At 46.1% G+C, this 19,317-nt stretch overlaps 1 protein-coding gene and 1 non-coding gene across 2 annotated transcripts in view; one reads left to right on the forward strand and one right to left on the reverse strand.

Moving 5' to 3' along the window:
• The window catches only part of LOC135905555 (cell adhesion molecule Dscam1-like), a 537,047-nt gene that overhangs the window by 402,371 nt on the left and 115,359 nt on the right, over positions 1–19,317 (forward strand). The window contains exons 5-6 of the mRNA XM_070536452.1: positions 1,773–1,925; positions 17,654–17,950. Of these exons, the coding sequence (XP_070392553.1) occupies positions 1,773–1,925; positions 17,654–17,950 (450 nt within the window). The remainder of the gene's footprint in view (positions 1–1,772; positions 1,926–17,653; positions 17,951–19,317) is intronic.
• Positions 7,213–7,403, reverse strand: LOC135905559 (U2 spliceosomal RNA). Its single transcript, XR_011513312.1, has one exon. It is a non-coding gene; the product is annotated as a U2 spliceosomal RNA (small nuclear RNA).

The following is a 19,317-nucleotide window of genomic DNA, read 5'->3' on the forward strand; positions in this document are numbered from 1 at the left end:
CGACAATAACTCGGCTCGATCTCCACAGATTATACCTTTCTTTTTCGGCAGGCCAACCAATGCTTTTAGTTAATGCGAACCATAGACTAAGCGAACACCTTAGTTCCCAAAGCTTCGCATTGTCAACTGCTGCTCGCTAAACCAATGTTTGGCTGCAGTTTGGTGACATGACACTGTGCACTATTTTTTGGTTAAAGCAAGAACAGACGTACTCACCAGTACTCTCAGCATACATCATGACGGCCAAGACTGGGTGTTGTTAAACACATGCTACTATTCCGTGACTCGGATATCGCTCTGTAGAACCCAGAAATGCATATATATTGGAACAAGAAAGATATGCTCCTTAACACCCATATTTGATAATCCTATGGGATATATCGGAACATATGCGTTTGTATATTGCACACCTATATAGGGTGTTTCCGCGAACACATTAAAAATTTTTTTAAATGGCCTGTGCCACATGGCACAGTTCTAGTCCATTAGCTGCTCTACTCGAAGAGGCGGACATTACTTGCACAAAAAAATGGAAATGCATAATCAACTAATTACCAAACATGCACTAATTGAGTTTTTGTCTAATGACCTTATGACACATATTGCAATTTATTAATTCTAGCGAGTGAGGCTGCAAGGCATATCCACTTTAAAAGAATTGTGTGGATGACACCATTTACGATATATGCGCCGTCAAACTTACGGTAAAAAATGCACTGCAGTTCCACTTACTTTCTTAACAAATGTCGTTTGATGCATTGAAGCATGATAGTAACGGAACACCAGTGTATTTATTTGTAAAGTTCGGGAGTTAACGGAGATTTCTCGAAATCAACGAAACTGCAAGCGCACTGGTGCAGTGAGGATGGAAACACAGAAGGCTATTACCCGGCCTTTGTTCATGCCCTCGCAGGTAATATCTAGAAATTGGTCTCATTCTGTGAATTCGTTGCAAGTGGATCCGCCTTGCGAACCACCCGGCTAGAATTTGTAAATTGAAGTATGTGCCATAAGGTAATTAATTAAAAACAAAATTTGTGATTTTTCTTTACTTAGTAAATTATGAATTCCAATTCTTTGCGCATGTCCACCTCTTCGAGTACAGCAGCTCATGGACTAGAATTATGCTATCTGCCACAGGCAAATTAAAAATAAATTTGAAAATGTTCGCTGAAACACCCAATATGTCCATATGGGAATATGGAAATACAGATTATAGAGCATGCGATTCTTTTCAGCAGGTTAGCATTGCTTGATCGACCGACTAACAAGACAACAAGTGTTTTCATCCACCGCTTGCTTTTCTCCCTTTTTCGTTGCTGTTTTTGCATAGGGTAACTTTCAGTCAAGCATGGCTCTCAACCAATTATTCTTAAGCAGCTGCCAGTGAAACTGGCTCTAGACCAATCCCTCTTCGAGCAGTAAAGCCTAATCTATGCACCTCCTGCCGCACTGACGTTGATTTCATATAGATTTCGCTTTTGTAACTCACGATTGCGTCACTTTCTCTTTTACCCGCCGTGGTTGCTCAGTGGCTGTGGTGTTGGGCTGCTGAGCATGAGGTCGCGGGATCGAATCCCGGCCATGGCGGCCGCATTTCGATGGGGGCGAAATGCCAAAGCACCCGTGTACTTAGATTTAGGGGCACGTTAAAGATCCGCAGGTGGTCGAAATTTCCGGAGTTCTTCACTACGGCGTGCCGCATAATCAGAAAGTGGTTTTGGCACGTAAAACTCCATAATTTAATTTTTTTTTCACTTTCTCTTCTGTAGGTGGTCGCTTCACGGTGTTCTCATCCGGGGAGCTGCACGTCCGCAAGGTGGACCCGACCTCGGACAGCCACCGCAAATACTACTGCCAAGCCAAGCACAGGCTCACCGGAAAGCTCTTCCGGAGCACAACGGTTGCCAGGCTTATTATCATCGGTGAGTACTATAATTAGATCACCTAATACTCTCATTATTTACCTCCTGAAGACCATTTACGTTATTACGTTCGTGATAACATATACATTTCCAAGTCTGTGACCAGTAGTTCTTATCACCGATATACGCAAACAGTGTAAGCTGTATTGTCGAGGGGAGCAGGTCGTTAAAAGAAATTGAAAGGATCGTCTTACTAATGCAACACGCAGGTTCTGGTTAGTTTGTGCTCCATTGAATGAGTGCAGCGCACAGATTGAACAAAGGACATGGGACGAGCAACACGAATAAGGGCATATATCCGTGTTGCCTTTCCCTTGTCCTTTGTTCAAGCTCTGCGCTACACTAAGCCATTAGTAAAGCAGCTATGTGACCAGAATCTGAGGATAATGGAAGCAAGCGCAAATGAAGGGTACCTGGCCACCACGCGTATACAGCTGTCTTCGTTCTTGCACGCAGCCTATCTCATCTTACTTTAATATAGAACAGTTTAATCGTCTTGTGATCAAATCCTGTTATATCACTGAAATACTGTTATATCACCGAGCATCGACGTCAATTACCGGCCTGTACCCGTCGCGCTGGCTTAGCGGCTATGGTGGTGCCCTACTAAGCACCAGGTCGCGGGATCGAATCCCGCTGCCACGGTAGCCGCATTTCGACGGGGGCGAAATGCAAAAGCGCTCGTGTCCAGTGCATTGGGGGCATGTTAAAGATTCCCTGATAGTCAAAATTGATCCGAAGTCCCCCACTACGGCGAGCCTCATAATCCAATCGTAGTTTTTGGCACGTGAAACTCCGGAATTCATTTACTTGCCGGTTTATATTGCTGCTTCATTTTTCCAGCTCATTGGCTTGTTCTATGTGAAGGTGAAGTTACCAGCCTTTGGAGGGATGTAGTCCCCAAATCTCTGGCAACACGTTGCAATTTCTCGCTGCGAAGCACCGCTATGAAATCAGCAAATATGCTGAAAAAGAAAAGGCGAAGAAATATTTTTGACCATATATGCATATTATTCAAAACTGCACCTTGTCTGAAGCCGTTCGCTTATTGTATTTTCTATGCGGGGCCGAGAAAGAGTTAGAATGAGGCGAATACACGAGATCGTAATAGGAGATTGCACGCGTGATCCAGTGCGTATCCTGCCAATTTGCGTGACCTCGTTGCGCGTTCTGGCACATCGTTGGGCATTTTATACAGAAACAATGAGGGCAGTATAGAGGCAAGGAGGCTATACATGCAAATATACTGTTTGATTCCCTGCTATACTGTGTAAAGAAATAAAGGAGCGAAAAGAAAGAATTAGCGCCGAGAAAGAGCCTATGTGCCCAAGAAGAAATCCACATTGTGAACCTTGAAGAGACATAGAAGCGAAAGATAGGACGAACTGTATTAATAAATTATGCTTACATTATTCAAAAACATTTCACTCTTACCTCCAAAGGAGGCTCGCTATGCCAGGAAAGACGCAAAAATGAAATATGAGTGGTGATGACGCCTTGATCTCATTAACTATGACGGCGTCTGCTAAGGTGTAGTAGATTGTTTACTGGTAAAGGTGGACTATTCTGTATTGCAGAGCAGCCAAAACCTGAGCTGAGTAGAATTCTGGCGTGTCCGAGCCCGAGTAACGGAGAACATAAGCAGCAAATATATTTTGTGAGTGTGCCTGAGTGAGTTCCGTTTATTTTGCCGACATACGTTAGCAAGCAGAGCCGAATCCCAGGACAAAGCACCCAGGACCGGACCTGTTCTCCGAATGGAACCAGAACGAAGTTGCCGTAGATTGAGTCGGAACAGAACACGTACTTCCGACGCACTTTAAGTGAAACAGAGAGGTGCGCGTGCGATAAAAACGAAAACGTTAAAAACGAAAAATTTATATATTCTCTATTGCGTCGGGCAAGAGGACGCACTCTGCGCGTCTTAGATGTTCCGCGTGAACACATGCACTTACGCTTACCTTAAGCAATTTCGTGTGCTAAATGGTTTCTCAACGCTCTCGCAGTTGACATATGTTAATGCATGTCGTTTCACCTCAGATGTTCAGCAAGAATGTAATGAATTTGGTACACATTATAGCCTATACTGATGCTCGCTTGCTGCAGAGGCGCAGGCTTGAAACGTGCTTACATTGCATTTAGATCGTTCTGCGTCAGCGTCCTAAATAGCACAACACGGCAAGAAGCAGCGCGAAAGCAGACGTAAAAAAAAGACAGGCAAACCATGTTTCCGTTTTTTTCTTTTACTTTGCATTACGTTTTCTTGCTCTGACTGTAAAAGAACAGAAAGTACCAAACAGTTCAAGTGCAGCCGTCATTCATACGCAAATCTCCGAGCAGCGCCACGAAGCCCCCCATACAGATGATATTCATCGCCCTTTCACGAGCGTTCTCCGAAATGCGTTCCAGTTTAGATTTACTTCCACCGCGCGTTTGTCCGGCCCCGCACCACACGCCGCGGCGATATCGAAACTGCTCGCCCGAGCGGCCATACACACCGCCGTCATAAGCACACACTCCACGCGTGACCCACGCACTCGCACTCTCGCGCACCATTAGCGGGCGCTATTTCACCGCGTCACCACGGATCGCCGACGCAGTGCTTCGCTTGTTTGTTTGCGCGCGCCCGTGCGACGTCCCGACGGAAACGGTGCGCGCAGCCGCCATTCATTATCGGCGCCGCGCCAATCCGGCCCGCTTATCGCCCTCGCGCCAGCAGCAGCAACAGACGGCGCGAGCGACACGGCGTACTCGCGCCCGCGCAGGTTTTAGTTAGCCTGTTTTATTTCGCCGGTCCTCATGCAAATTCGGTCCCCGCGCCGCGCTAACTCCACTATAGGAGCGGCCGCGGGTCGGTCAGTCCCTCGGGAAATTGGCTGCGCAGCCGGCGAACCGAGGCTTCTGTATTTTCATTGTCTCTCCGTCTCTCGCTCTCGTACAACTCCTCTCTACCTCTTCTTCCTCTCTCTCTCTCTCAATCACACGCAACTCCTCCTCGTGTGAGTTCAGACGAGTGCCGCTGCTCAGTCCTCAGTACTAAACCTCATGGCATATAGCGCTGCACTCGTTACCAAATTGATTTTGCTCTTCCGAGTCGTCCTCCTCCGATGCGGGGGACGGAATGCGCCAGGCGGGTCTGCCGATTACGCGCGGACAAGACGCATCAACCTCACCCCCGCTGTCGAAGTTGTAATGATCATCAAATGACGAGCGAATGCAAAATAAGAAAATAAAAAGCTCGCCCTTGCATACCCGTATAGGAGCAAGCTCGTTTCGCGGGCTCTCTCCAGCGTTGTGTGCTTCCATCTCTAGCGGTTATTACATTGTTCCGCTGTCCCCCCCCCCCCTTCTTTTTTTGTTCCCCCGATGTAGCGGCTTCGCCGCTGCTTCCGAACCTGCCTGTCGTTCTGGCTTTTCGGCAGTCAGGGCAGGCGCCTTTCTTGCCGGCCGGATGCAAATTTTCATTCGCGAAATATGCAGATGACTCTTTTTGTGCGAGCTAGGGAGTTATTTCCTTCCTTTTTTTCTCCGGGTTTTGCCTTTCGGCCGCCTCCGTTCTCTTTGATGCTATATCGTCGGCCGTCATCACCGTGTCTACCCCTCCACCTCCTACCGCGTCCCAAACCATACACCCGCCCATTTTGCCTTACAAGAAAACAAACCAAAGCCTAACTACGGTGCCGAAATGAAATGCTTCCTTTCTGCTACGCTTCGTTCGGCGCCATTATTCAAAAATGCATCATCAGTGTTACATACGTGTCATTGTTTCGCAACTCGGTTCTATCCATTTGCGCCCGTTCTTTCTTTCTCCCTTTCTTTCTTTTTCTTTCTTTCTTTTTCCTCTCCCTTCTTGTCTGGAGTTGCACTTCGGTATTTGGTATTGGTCAAAGTTTTTTCACCACTGTTTCGTCTATTCGTTTTCATCCTCCGATACGTCTCTGCGCATTATCGCCGACGCCGTACTGCTTAAAAATAAAGAGAGAGAGAGAGAGAAAGAAAGAAACAACTAACGAATAAAACCAGTACAGCACGAATGCCGATAAAAGAAAAAGGGAAACAAGCTGTTTCGGCGGGCATCTGGGAATATGAATGCATAAATCTCGGGGTAGATTTCTGCCGCCCCCTTCGAGAGCCTGCGGTATTTCCGGCTTAACGACTCCAGCTACCACCGTTGTTGTATTAGCCTTTTGTACATACGTACTTATATTGTACCATCAGCGCTGTACTTTTGTCGAGCATATAGCATATTCGCCCTGTGTTCGCGTAGCATGCGCACTGCTCTCTCTATCTTATAGTATCGTGCGTCTAGGCTTTCAGCATCCATTTTTGTTTCCTTGCTCAGTTTCACTCCGGAAAATGGAGATCGTTTGTGGAGATAGTGAAGGCGCCCCGCATTCAAAGTTCGAATATGGTTCGAGAGCGTTGTTTTGCCAGCGGTGGCTCTAATGAAAGCCGTCGTGTGTTGCGCCCACCAACCATATTTCCGGGCGCCCACGGGTCGATGGAACGTTACTTGGAGTACGCTGTTCTGGAAACAAACACGCAAAGCGAGATAAGAAGAGGAAAGAAAAAAAGTGCCAACAAACTTTGCTGCTGGTATGGCGATTACAACAAGTCTGCCCGTATCTCTGGCATCCAGAATATTGGCTCCCGTAATGACCAATCCAATGTGGGGGCTTTCTCGAAGCTTTGTGCGTGAATACGCGACTTCCGAAAAGCCGAGGTTAATTTCTTTTTTCTCTTGAACGTTAACTTTCTCGCATTTCTTGAAAACAGGAAATATTTAGCTAATAAAAAGTTGAAGTGCAGCGTCATTGCTCGGATTGCCCACTTCACACTTGCGAGGTTCAGGAACATTTCAGGGACATATACTTTTTTTCGCCATAGTCGAGAACTGGTCATCAGGCGAGCATTTGGAACTCCAGCTAAGTCGGTAACGGTTTGTCGTTTATATTAATGAAGCGGCTGATGGGCTCCATGAACCAGTGACTTTCCTTCCTATCTTTTAACACTTCTATTTACTGTTGTTGTTTGAAAAAGTTACCACCGTCACTATAAGGTGACCTAATCAATTTCCTTTATTTCCGTTCCAATAGCGAAAAAAGAAACAACATTTCAGGATGCACGGAGTGTCTGATCATGCAGTGTAAGCACTGTTTTAATGGGTTGCACTGAAGTAAAGATAATGCATGCGGGTTGAGTATCGTCTCACATATGAGATGCAATTCTTTTTACACCGAAGCTGTCTATGGCTAGGGTTCCGTCCATTTTCGTTCCGGGTGTGCAAGATCCGTGGGCCGATCGTGGAGATAGTGCAATACCGGCCGTCCCGCGGCGGAGGCGAAGCAGGCTTCAAGCCTGCTTCGCCTCTCCGCCAGCTTGCAAAAATAAGTTTAATATATTGGGTCCAAATATAACCCGTATCAGATATTGAGCTGATAAGAACACATACTACACTTTGTTCCGCGTCGACCATCTCTACGTACGCACCCGGCCTCTCTTTGTCGGCGTTCCAAGCGCTTGCGTATCTAGTTTCTTTTAGCTCTACCGTGGTGGCGGTCCCGTCGTCGACGCGAATGTACATGAAAGTCGCGGTAAATGGGTTCGCACCTTTATTCGAAAATCTGTGCCACCTCTGTGTCGTGCGCTAGACAGCTTCGCTGGTCATCGACCTTCACAGAGTGGAGTGGCTCATGATTTTGTTTGTCTAATTGTTTCCGCCTGTTTAACGATCACCTCGGTCGTCGCCGCATACGGAAAGAGAGGTACAGTTGCATAGCACTAACGCGCAAAACTAACAAAATCACTCTCTATAACGCCCTGCCATCAAAAGAGAGAGAACGCTGTCTTGTAAATATAAGCGCGCCAAATGTTTGCTCCCTGCCACGCCCCTCGATAGGTATCTCCGGTAGCAGCTACAGCATATCGCGTATTCATGCTATTGGAATTATTTGAGGTCTTTCTCTATATCTGTGCTCTTTCGGTATAACTGCCTGGTTAAATTTTCTCTCGCGCTTTGCCGTATTGTAACTGTTGTAGGTTAAGAAAAGAGGATTTCTTGCGCATCCCTAAATGAACGGCTCATTATTCATACTTAATAATGCAACAGCTAATTGCACGTCAAAGTGTACCATGAGCGAAGCGCACCGGCCAAGTGTGTTATCCTCATCCGTTCACGACACGCGCGCGCCTGTAGCCGCCACTTTCTGTTTTTTTTTCTTTTACGTATTTTTCGAGCATACCGTCATGCGCTGAACGTCAAGCATGAACGTCATACGCTTCGGGATCCTCCTCTTCCCCGCGAGTTCGGCGAACAAACAAACACGGCCGCCTCAAAGCGGATAGATTGGTGATCCGCGAAAGCCCCCAGGGGTTGTGCGGTAATTAGCACCTCGGGCGAACTATGCCAAAAGCTTGCTGTCACTATTTTTGCCGCCTCAAGTGGTCGCCGGCAAAAAGGGTGCGATTGATCGGTACGCCAGAGCATGGGCGTTCATCGGCCGGGGTGTACCGCTACCGACGGCAGCTGGGAGACTGCTGCTTTCGGCAAATTAGTGGCGCACGGAAAATTCGGGACTTCGATGTTTTCTCTGTCTTTTCTTTCCTTTTCTTTCTTTTTTTTTATCGCTACAGCTGCTCTCTTCACTGTTGTTGCCACGTCGTTAGTGTAATGGTGCCACGGCCTCATCCCCGTATAGCGTGCGCTCGAAGTGCATCGATTCCGCGGCGACGTGTTCTGTAGTGCGACAGCCGAGTGCATAAATATTGATTCTCTACCGACACGTTGCTTCTTTTTAGAGTGGATTTCAAGCGTACAACCTCCTAACGCTTCTTTGAAGCAGAAGAGTGGTGGTTTGTGCGCACAGTCCGTCTCTATCCTGCATCTACTGCAGGTCACTGGATTTCGGCGGCTTGTTATGTGGTATGCTCTAATAGAAATGAACGGGCCCTTTCTATCGTAGCTTCTTGCTCTGCCGCTCATTGCAGAGTGGCCTCTTGTTACCGGCTTCATCGATGAGTCGGGCGCCGGAGCTGTAAGCAGAAAGTGTTTACTCGAGGAGGTCGCGCACCGTAGTTAAGTTTCCAGTTGCGCCCCAGATTTTAAATAATGCAACTCAATCCTTCAGCGGTCTCCGTTGTTTTTATGAAATAGTAATTATATGGGCACTCCATGCGAATTTTCGACGTCGCGGTCGCTCTCAGCGTTCCTGCATATATTTAGGTATATGTACTGTATATATTTATCCATGCCCTATTTTTAGGTTATATTGCCACACTATATAAACCCTAAAGCTGGTTCCAGCTCTTATGTTCTTGACTCAATTATTCCTCAGAATTCTGAAAATGGCCACCCGCAAACATATTTAATGAAACACAACATCAGCAGCGCATGCCTTTCTTTCTTAAAGGAGTAGGAGGAAATAAAGAGAGAAAGCAGGGATGTTAACCAGAAATGCGTCTAGTTGGCTACCCTACTCTTGGGGATGGGAAAGAGGGAATCTCCTCAGACTGTTAAATATCAAATGAGCAAAATGATATCAGTGCTCAAACCTGAAAGTCGTGCAATTTTCCTGGTTCGGCTCTCTACGGGCAGCGTAAAGTAGCGCCCGTGTGACGCCATTACGGCCCTACACGGTGTGCTAAATGCTTTAAGCGTGCCAGAAATCTTGGCGCATCCGCAGATGTTGCGTCCGCGTTAGTCGTACCTGCTTTTAGTTAGAACACCGTCCGAGAAGTTCATTCGCAACGATAAACACTGGCTTCGTAGTGAGTGATTAGCCCTTCCAGCGATACTGCCAATTTCTTTTTTTTGTTTGTTTTTTGCGTCGTACAGTTAGCCTCTTCACCGCAGCCAGTTGTGTACACTTCCTCTTCTCGTATATACCGGATGGCGCATATAGCTTGGCGTTGGTAGCGAGCCTACATAAGTTAGACACTGATGTTTAAGAAAAAATTGCAGGACACATAAGCTCCGCCTTTAATGGTGGAACGCGATAGCATTCAAAGATCCCTGTCTGCTTTTCATGCTTCCCGGCAAATGCAGCTTACGTAACTGTAATGTTTACATGGAAATGCTGGTGCCGAATGCTATGCAGGAAGGCGACCTTTCTGATACAAACACGGCCTCCTACGTGGCCCGCCGTAATGCGGTATTGAGGGGCTTTACAATGCGGCGGAGGCTACCGCCATCTAGAGGGGTTGCAAGGAACCGGGCGTGCCACTCCGGGTCCTCCAAGACTCGCGCGCGTCGGCGCACGCAAATCGCGGACGCCGTGGCCGGTCTATGAATGGTATAAATGCTGGAAAGGGGTTTTGTTTGAGTATCCGCATAGCAGAATTATGTTTTTTGGTATATTACAATTACAATACGACGTTCGCATCCCTGTAGGTTGGATGTAAATCATACTTAACGTTTTTCCTGACGTATTTTACTTTGAGTAATTCAGTTAGTTAAGTAACTTCATTACGCTACACAGAGCGTCCATGTGATTGGGTATGCGAAATTGTGTTAGCACGACACCTGAGAAAACCAACGAAAAAATTGACACGCAAAACACGGCATAAAGAAGAGACACCACAACGCTGGGTTCGGAATAAATGTTTTGCCGAAAACGACGGTCGGCGCAGACGCCGGATACAGGACGCCGATGCCGTGTTTTTTTGCGACACAGGACCCTTAACGCTGTCGCGTTAAAACGTAGTCGTGCCTTAAGCGTTAGATATTCACCCAGCATGGACCTACAAAACGTCCACCTTCCAGAAGCACTGGTGTTTAAAACGGATTGGGGCATCAACTGGTCAGCCTTCGAAGTAAGTAGGCGGCGTTTAGCGTTCTTGTGCAAAAAAAAAAAAAAAAATCAGGGAACAGTTTGGTGCATTCAGGATCTTTAGAGGCCCAGTCAACCACAGATTATGACATGCACGAGGCACAGAGATGCATCGAGGCGACTCGGCAGAGATGCGTCAGATTGTCACAGTTGCCTCGATGCATCTCTGTGCCTCGTGCATGTCATGTTTGTAAACCGGCACCTATATATGTGTTATACATATCTTCAATAAAATATCAGGTGAGAGTCAGCGCCGTGTCGTTTTTTTTATACCTTCTTGTGTCCTTGTCTTGTATTGCGCTGTAACGAACGACTACAGAATATGTAATATATAGGTATTAATAAAAATAAATTGGAGATAAAGGTGAGACAGGCAATAATCTATAGTGCAATGGAAGTAGTAAAAGCTAACTCAAGCAGGCTAGGTGACTGTCTTCGCTCCATTAAAAATGGGATGCCAGTATAAACGGTTATTGTCGTCATGTGCATTTTTCGCCATCAGGCGTAATGCATTATTCGCCTCTTACCGTGCGCTGAGCAAGGGTCGGATGGCACGACAGCAGGACTAATGACTACACGACGACACCACACCGGCATGATGACGACATTCCTTTGAATTACACTTAAAGGACCGATTAGTTAGGATTATCACGGTCGCATAGGAGTCTATTCGACTCGATATCGACCTACAGGTGGCAGCACTGTCGCCGCTTTAGTGTGGATGGGCGGTCGACGGGTACATCTAAATGGACATGGCGGCGTGTCGCTGCGAATGATTGGGCCCAATTTTTTGGTAAAGAAACGCGCTGACTGCCATGGACTGATTACGTATTGTCCTCCAATGGTACATTTTCACGCAAAATGCGCAGAACGCTTCTACTTACTGGAAAGAAGAGCAAATTGTCACTCCACCGGTGACTGGCACTCAGCCACACAGTTTCTGTTTCCGGGTGCTTTTTGAGCATGTTTCGCTTGCGTACCGCCTACTATAATAATATTGTTGCGCCAGGTAATTAAGCCCTCCTTTCCTACGGATATTTCAGTCGCTCTAAACACATCTCCATTCGAGTGCAACAAAAGTAAAGGAACAAGTCAATGAGCACTCTACATCACCAACTCTACGCATTTATCTCTGTTTTTTTTTTAATCGCGGCGAAATGCAAACAGTTAATGAGTTATATTATAGGCAAACACGGCTACTGTGAGTGACAGTACGTTAATAGAATCATTAGGCTGCTTCAAACGAGATATTTTTATTGCCTCTGCACGGTTATGCACACGACAGTGATGTGACATAGTTGTAAATATTTTAGGAGTTTAAATTATTCGGTTGTTTTATTGCAGCTAATAAAAATAATTGGTTAACAAGAATAAAAGAACATGTTCAACATTACAATGTCGGAAACATTGAGCAATAAGTAAAGAAATGACCGCTGCATAAATTCAGTGGGAAGAAAACTTGGCATAGGACATGGCAAGATGTACGCACTGAAAGATAAGCGGCGTAATGTGATCAGAAATTCTGTAATATATTAACACGTGTACTTGTTAATATTTCTATGGTGAGTGCTTTTCACCGGCTAATGAATGTTAAACATTATCGCTCGGCGCAGGCCACTCCTGCATGTGTCGAAACTTACTCGAATGTCAGTTCCGACACATGCAGGAGTGGCCTGCGCCGAGCGATAATGAGAAGGAAACTTACAAAAAAATAAAAATGGGTTGGTGTGCGCGTGGCAGGCATTCCCACATCCTGACTGGAAGCTTACCACTATCATTGAAAAGAAATGTGTACAATCAATGCATTCTACCAGTGCTAACAAAGGGGTCAGAAGCTTGGAGGTTAACAAAGAAGCTGGATAACAAGTTAAGGACTGCGCAAAGAGCGATGGAACGAAAAATGTTAGGCGTAACATGAAGAGACGGGAAGACAGTGGTGTGGACCAGAAAGCAAGCGGGCATAAGGCCGATATTCTAGTTGACATATGATCAAAAATGGAACTTGGCAGGCCATGTAATGCGTAGGGCAGATAACTGGTGAACCATTAGAATTACAGTTTGCGTGTCAAGGGAAGGGAAGCGCAGTCGAGAACGGCATAGAATATTAGGTGGGGTGATGAAACTGGGAAGTTTGCATACGCAAGTTGGAATCAGCTAGCGCAAGACAGCGGTATTTGAAGATCGCTGGGAGAAGCCTTCATCCTCCAGTCGACAAAAAATACGCTGATGATGACGATTGCAGCTAATAGTGTCCACTGTCTTGTGCCAGCTTAGCAAAGTCGCAATGAAGAGCGAAAGGAAATTAAAAGAGCCGCCTTTCAACTCAGTGTTATGACGTCCTGCGTTTGGAGACTGCCGTTACAAACAGGAACGTTGTATAATATTCTATTTTAGCTTTAATATTGTAGCACCGAATGAAAGTGCAAAAGCCCGTGCTTAATTGGCGGGGCAAAATGTATTCACCGCAGTGGCATCAGAACCACATAATAAAAGCAAACATCTGGTCGCCTAACCATTAGGATAGAGTCATACAATTGTCGCAGTTACCGTATTGCAGTCATCGTAATAGACGTGTATGGTGCGATATAGTAGGAGTGCACGCTTACGATTCCGTTTTCTACGGCTGAGTGATGTCCATGCCACCCCGTTGATGTTTTCTGGCGTCATAGAGATTGCGGAGCGATCAGTGCAATTTGATAAGTCGCTAGAGCGCACCATTCACGTCTCGCTGACACCACTTCATTTGTTTAAACCAAGGTAAAATTATTTTTGCGATGTATTCGAAATAAGAAGCGATAATAAAATTTACCTGGTTGTGGCGAGAGGAGGGTGCGACGAGCACAGATCACGCGCTTGACACGGGGCAGTCTTTGATCTTATACTACAGCGACAAGACGATAGCGCGATGATAAAGCATTTTGTATACATCGTCAAGAAATACAGACCACTGTTTACAGACCACTTATGTGCTACAACCACGGAAAACAACGTCTTTAGAGATATTCATGCCATATAAAGCACATGTAAACGCTTATTGCCTAGCAAACGACACGTGGCGCAATCAACACTATCCGTGGTTTTGCGTGTGCCCACCAGGCGTCGACTCTGCTTGATCTCGCGGCCAATGAACGGATTGAGGAGCCGGTGGACCCCAAGCGCGGTTTAGATTTATTGCGAAAGAAGTAAAATACCGACTGAAGTGTGGTAACCTATTGTTCGCATTACGCTTGCGGTGTAATTTCTAAACAGGACACCATGGCAATTTTTTTCTCTTGGAGCAGCGCCGATAGGCTGCAAGTACCGCACCGCTGCTGTGTGTCTGTAAGTTTTACAATACTACGAAAAGGTTTTCCATCAAATAGCTATACATTTATTTCATTTTTGCTTTACGATTAGTTGTGAGATGCAAGATAAAAGTACCAGCGCTCAATCGCTGATCGTTCGGCCTCGCCGGCCGTGTGCGCCGGCAGTGAGCACAATAGCACTAAGAAAAAGCAATCAAAATCAGAGTCGCATAAATACACGACATCTTGAACGAAAGAAGTCATTGCACAAGCACATTTGGCGAGTGATCAGCAGTGTGCGCACCAAGCTATCAAGACAGGAAGTAATCAAGACCTGCTAACATACTGCACTAGTTCCACAGAATCATTATAACAGTTTTCACAATAATTTCGGAAAACTATCGAAAGGCTGGCGCAACCAACTTCGAAATAGATATCGCAAAGAGAAAAAAGTGTCACAGCACAAAAATGCTCAACAAGTGGGGTGTTCAAGAAGTTTGCAGATTACACGTAATGTGAGTGTCTACATGGTCTGTCAATAAAATTGCTGAGGTGAACCAGCAAGAAAAGTAAGAGACGGTGTTACGGCGACAGTCTCTTTCGCTTTCTCCATTTGAATAAACACGGTTGAGCAGCAGTACGAACCAGCCAACTGTATGACCAGGCAGAATATTGCGGCTGTTGTTTTTGTACTAGCCATTTTAAGTCTGTGAAAATGGAGAATGACGAACAGGCGGAACAAAGAGTCCATATCACATTTCTTGAGAAATTGCTCTATAGAATTGTTCAGAAATTCATGAGATATTGCAAAAGCGCTACGGAAAGAATGCCCTCAAAAAGCCAAAGTGTGTTCAAGTGGGTTCAGCGTTCTCGAGAAAGCCGTCAAGACCTCACATACGATGCATGATCGGGACGCCCCTTCATCTCGAGCGAACATGAAAACATCAATCTTCTGCCTCCTGTTGTGCACAGCGACCACCGAATGACTGTTAGAATGATATGAGAAGCACTTGGTTTGGAAAATTCATCCGCTCGCCGAATTTCGAGAGAAAATTTGAAAATCAAAAAGAATTGCGACTAGATGGGGCTGAAACTGCTCACCCCTGAGCAAAAGTTGCGATGGAAATAATGTTACATTGATTGGAAAACCTTAGACAATCCAACGGTTAATTCTTACAAAGGGTCATTACCGGCGATGAAACTTGGGTTTACGAATACGACATCAAGCTGAAGTCACTGAAGAACGAATGGAAAAAGAAGGATGATCTAGAGCCAAGAAAAGCGTGGAAGAACAAAGCAAAAATCTAAGTTGGGTTGATTGTGTTTTTTGACTACCATGGAGTTGTGCATCACGAATTTGCACTGGGAGGACAACCTATGAATGCAGCTTACTGAGTGAAGGTCCTCAAGTGTCTGAAAGATGGTGAGCGCCACGTACCACAAAATTTGTCGGAAGAGTGGCATGAATTCGGCATAATGATATTGACCTTACACACTCCGCATTATTATCGCGCGAGTTTTCGGCACGCAATTCCGCAAGTGTGCTGAAAAAACCTCCCTACTAGCTGGATTTCGCCCAGGTAGTATTCCTTTCCTTCCTTCTTTCTTCCTTCCTTTCTTTCCTTTCTTTCTTCCTTTGTTTTCCTTCTTTATTTTTTAATCAAATGCAAACTGGTGCTCCGGGGACAGCATTTCGGAACAGTGGCGACGATTCAAAAGGAAAGACGTCGTTGCTGAAGCGCTTGACAAAAGAGCGCAACCAAGAATGCTTTCAGCAATGGAAGGAGAGGTGGAACAAGTATATCGTGTCTAACGGGGAGGCTTTCGTAGGTGACCGCACTGTTCTTTTTAACATTTTGTTCAATACATTTTTTAAGACGTACTTCACAAACGTTTGCTGCATACCTCGCGCACAAATGCGAAGCATTTGCACACAACACAAGTGAATAAGCGTATATTAAAAGTTTATTAGGCAGGTTCCAAGTAATTTACTTCTGTTCATTGTCGCTGTTTTGTGAACTTCAATTTGTGAGTTGTATGTGTAGACCTTTGCATAGGATTTATGTCTGCTCCCCGACATATCCATGTGATGCTAAATAAAATTTCAAAATACCCCCTGTGGATCCTGTTGAGATTGTGTCTTCATTTACGAGGCCAAGTCCCCGTGCCTCCTTCACGAAAGCAGGAAAGCATTTCTCAGATCATCTAAAAAATTTCGATATTCTCGAAGCACACAGAGTTGGCGTTCTTCCTCGTCTTAGTTAGACAGAGTTAATCTTGTTGAGAGACGGAAGTCCTGTTGACGTTCCTAAGTATTTCTCGAAGGAACTAGAGGACGCTTCCGTTCTCGTCTTGCTCGTAAGTCTCGTTGACGCTGCTCTTCGTTTTTCGCACTGATACCACGACGTTTGGCATCAGAAGGACGATGCTTATGCAATGCAATCTCTTCCGCTCTCAGAAGCGCGCTTTGGAGCCATAGGATCTATTTTACATTCCACAATTTTGACAACAACCTCCTTAAATAAAGCGTCGTTAGAAAATCAATTTCATATACCACAATTATAACGTCCCCAGTAAAGCAAGTGCCTCTGGATAAGGAGAACGAAGTGCTGCCAGCGAGAGCGCGTCGCACATCTTGTGCTTCTCTTTGTTGTGAAATAAATGTCGGATCGGGAAGCAACGCTCCTAACTCCGCTCCTGCGTATTGCCCATCACTTTCTACGCCATTCACCCATTACAATTAGAGGTCTGTGTGCTTTAGATACACACGTGATATAGCTTTATATGTGCATTTTTTATCCCATAATTCAGTGCTTTATTACGCAGAACAGAGGCACGTTCAATCGCAATACTGTCTAGGTGATAGTTCCAGACAATCAACTGGCCCAACGTATGAAGAACGTCACCGACTGATCGCGTTAACACTTCCCATTGAAACCATGACAAAATTAGCCTGGCCATAATGAAATCATATCTGGCTCCATTTCGATGTACCAGGGAACCAATGCACACAGGCCCCGTACGTGTCCATTGATCTCTTTTCCATCATTTTTCAAAACGGAAATTACTCATGGCAGCGCGGCTTTTTTTTTCTTTTTTGACTAGCGCCTTTGCACTTCTTTCAATAAGACATCTGTGATGTGAACATAAATTTTTTAATTTCATATTTTCTCCCTTTTATTTTTATTTCTCGCTTTAAATCTTCACATTTAACACCTTATAGAGCCTACCCGCTTTTGCTATGTAGCCACTCGAATTCCGCCTGCACTCTGCTTCGTAGCAATGGGAAACTGGTTAGAGCTTGTGTTCGCCAATCAAGGGCGCAGCACATGTTCCTGCACCACTTGTCTCTTCATGTCAAAGGGCTGTACAGCTGTGACCGCAGTTCCGAGCGCGGACTCCAGTGCCAGAGAACGCCTGGTAACTGGTAAATTTCGCACAAGTGCCGCATTATCAGGAAACTGATCACAGTTAACCTCCTTGCTGATTGAAAAACAGCGCTGCAGCTAAGAAAGGGACAGAAAAAAACAGTATTCCCTGTCTTCAATTATCTGAGTTTTTTTATGATTTGATCGCTCTTCTTTCTCTTTCTCAACGTGCCTTCGCTTCACCACAGACACGCACGTGAACACGGCACCGAGGCTGACCGACCGGCGCCCCGTAGTGCGGGCGCGGCAAGGCGAGAACGTGAAGATCCCGTGCGCGGCTCAGGGCTACCCTGTGCCCTCCTACTCCTGGCATCGCGTCGAAGGAGGATGGCAGGTGGCCCTGGACTCGCCGGCGGGCCGTGTGTCGCAGTCCGACGGCACGTTGCTCTTCAGGCGCGCCCAGGTGTCGGACGGCGGCAAGTACGTCTGCGTCGTCAACAACTCCATCGGCCAGGATCGCATGGAGACGCAACTGGTGGTCACCGGTAAGTGAGCGACATGGTAGCATTTCTGCCGAGGGACTGTTCCAAACGTTGAACGCGGCAAGCGTTGATGGCAATGACGATTGTAGAGCCTGCTGTGTGCCACTGGATCCCAAGAGCCCAGAAAGTCTCGCTACTTTTCTAGTAAAGTTTGTGGACGGTAGGCGCCCACAATAGTGCAAAATGTAGTAAGCGCAAGGTCCATAGTTCTTAGAACTTTATGTGAATGAATTATTTCGCCGCTTATGCACTGATATCGGAAAATAAGAACTATAAACCAGAGTTTTACGTTGCAAAACCACGATACGATTAAGAGGCACGCTATAGTAGGAGACACTGGTTTCGTTTTGACCAGTTGTGGCTCATTAACGTGCATCTAAATCGAAGTACATTTCGCCCACATCACAATGCAGCCGCTGCGCACGGGCTTGAACTCGTAAGCTCGAGCTCAGCAGCGCAACGCCGCGGCAACTATACTCCATCTCAGTAGTTCCTTGCAGCACTGTGGAAGCAACACGAATTCTTATCCAATGGGAAGGCCGAGTGCCCCTTAAGATGTGCTCATTAGTGCCCCGTCGTCTGCTCAGCGTCTGCTTGCCATCCTGTTGGTACATGCTCCATGGTTGGTGGACTAACGAAAAAAAATATTTGACACCGTAACCGTAAGCTGCGTTTACATGGATGCGACAGCGGGCCTTCGATAAACCTGTACGTTTTTCCTGCCGTTAAAATGCAGCTTCCTTGGTAAGTAGTAAGGGTGAATGCCCTACAGATGTTCACCGGCGCCAGTGTCTGCTCAGGTTTACTTCGCGTTTGGTCGCTACCGTCATCACGTACCATGCTAGAGCAAGGTCGTAGATATCAAACCAGTTTTACGGCTCAGCACCGTGGCTATAGTCCCAGGAGCGTGAAAACAAACAGCCGATCTCAATGATTACGGCAAAACATACCTAATGCTTTGACGTCAGCTTGAGATGAGACTTAGCGATGACGGGTTTTGCCGCTTGTTTCTTGCTGACAGAGCTGAGAGCCAGTGACAAGGGCGAATTCGGATCGAAATGGGTGGTCGGCGCTGTATGGGCACTACCATGTTGCTAAAGGATCACGGTTAGGGTGGCTATTACGGTAGCCGGTTGTAACTGCCATAATAATCCTTGGTGTACGGCGTGCATGCACAAATGTTGTAACATGTCACGTATCACCCTACCGTATCAGGTAGCGAGAAAAAAAATCAAGCTTTCTCGTGCAAGCCGAAGATGCCATCCAAGTCCAAGGACTTCGAGCCGCCACCTGAGGCCACCGCAACAAAAGCTTCCGAACCATTCTTTTTAATAAAGTTTATTTTCTTCTTCTCGTGCAACCAATAATCA

This window comes from Dermacentor albipictus, chromosome 3, assembly GCF_038994185.2.
Source record: "Dermacentor albipictus isolate Rhodes 1998 colony chromosome 3, USDA_Dalb.pri_finalv2, whole genome shotgun sequence".
NCBI classification, from domain to species: domain Eukaryota; kingdom Metazoa; phylum Arthropoda; class Arachnida; order Ixodida; family Ixodidae; genus Dermacentor; species Dermacentor albipictus.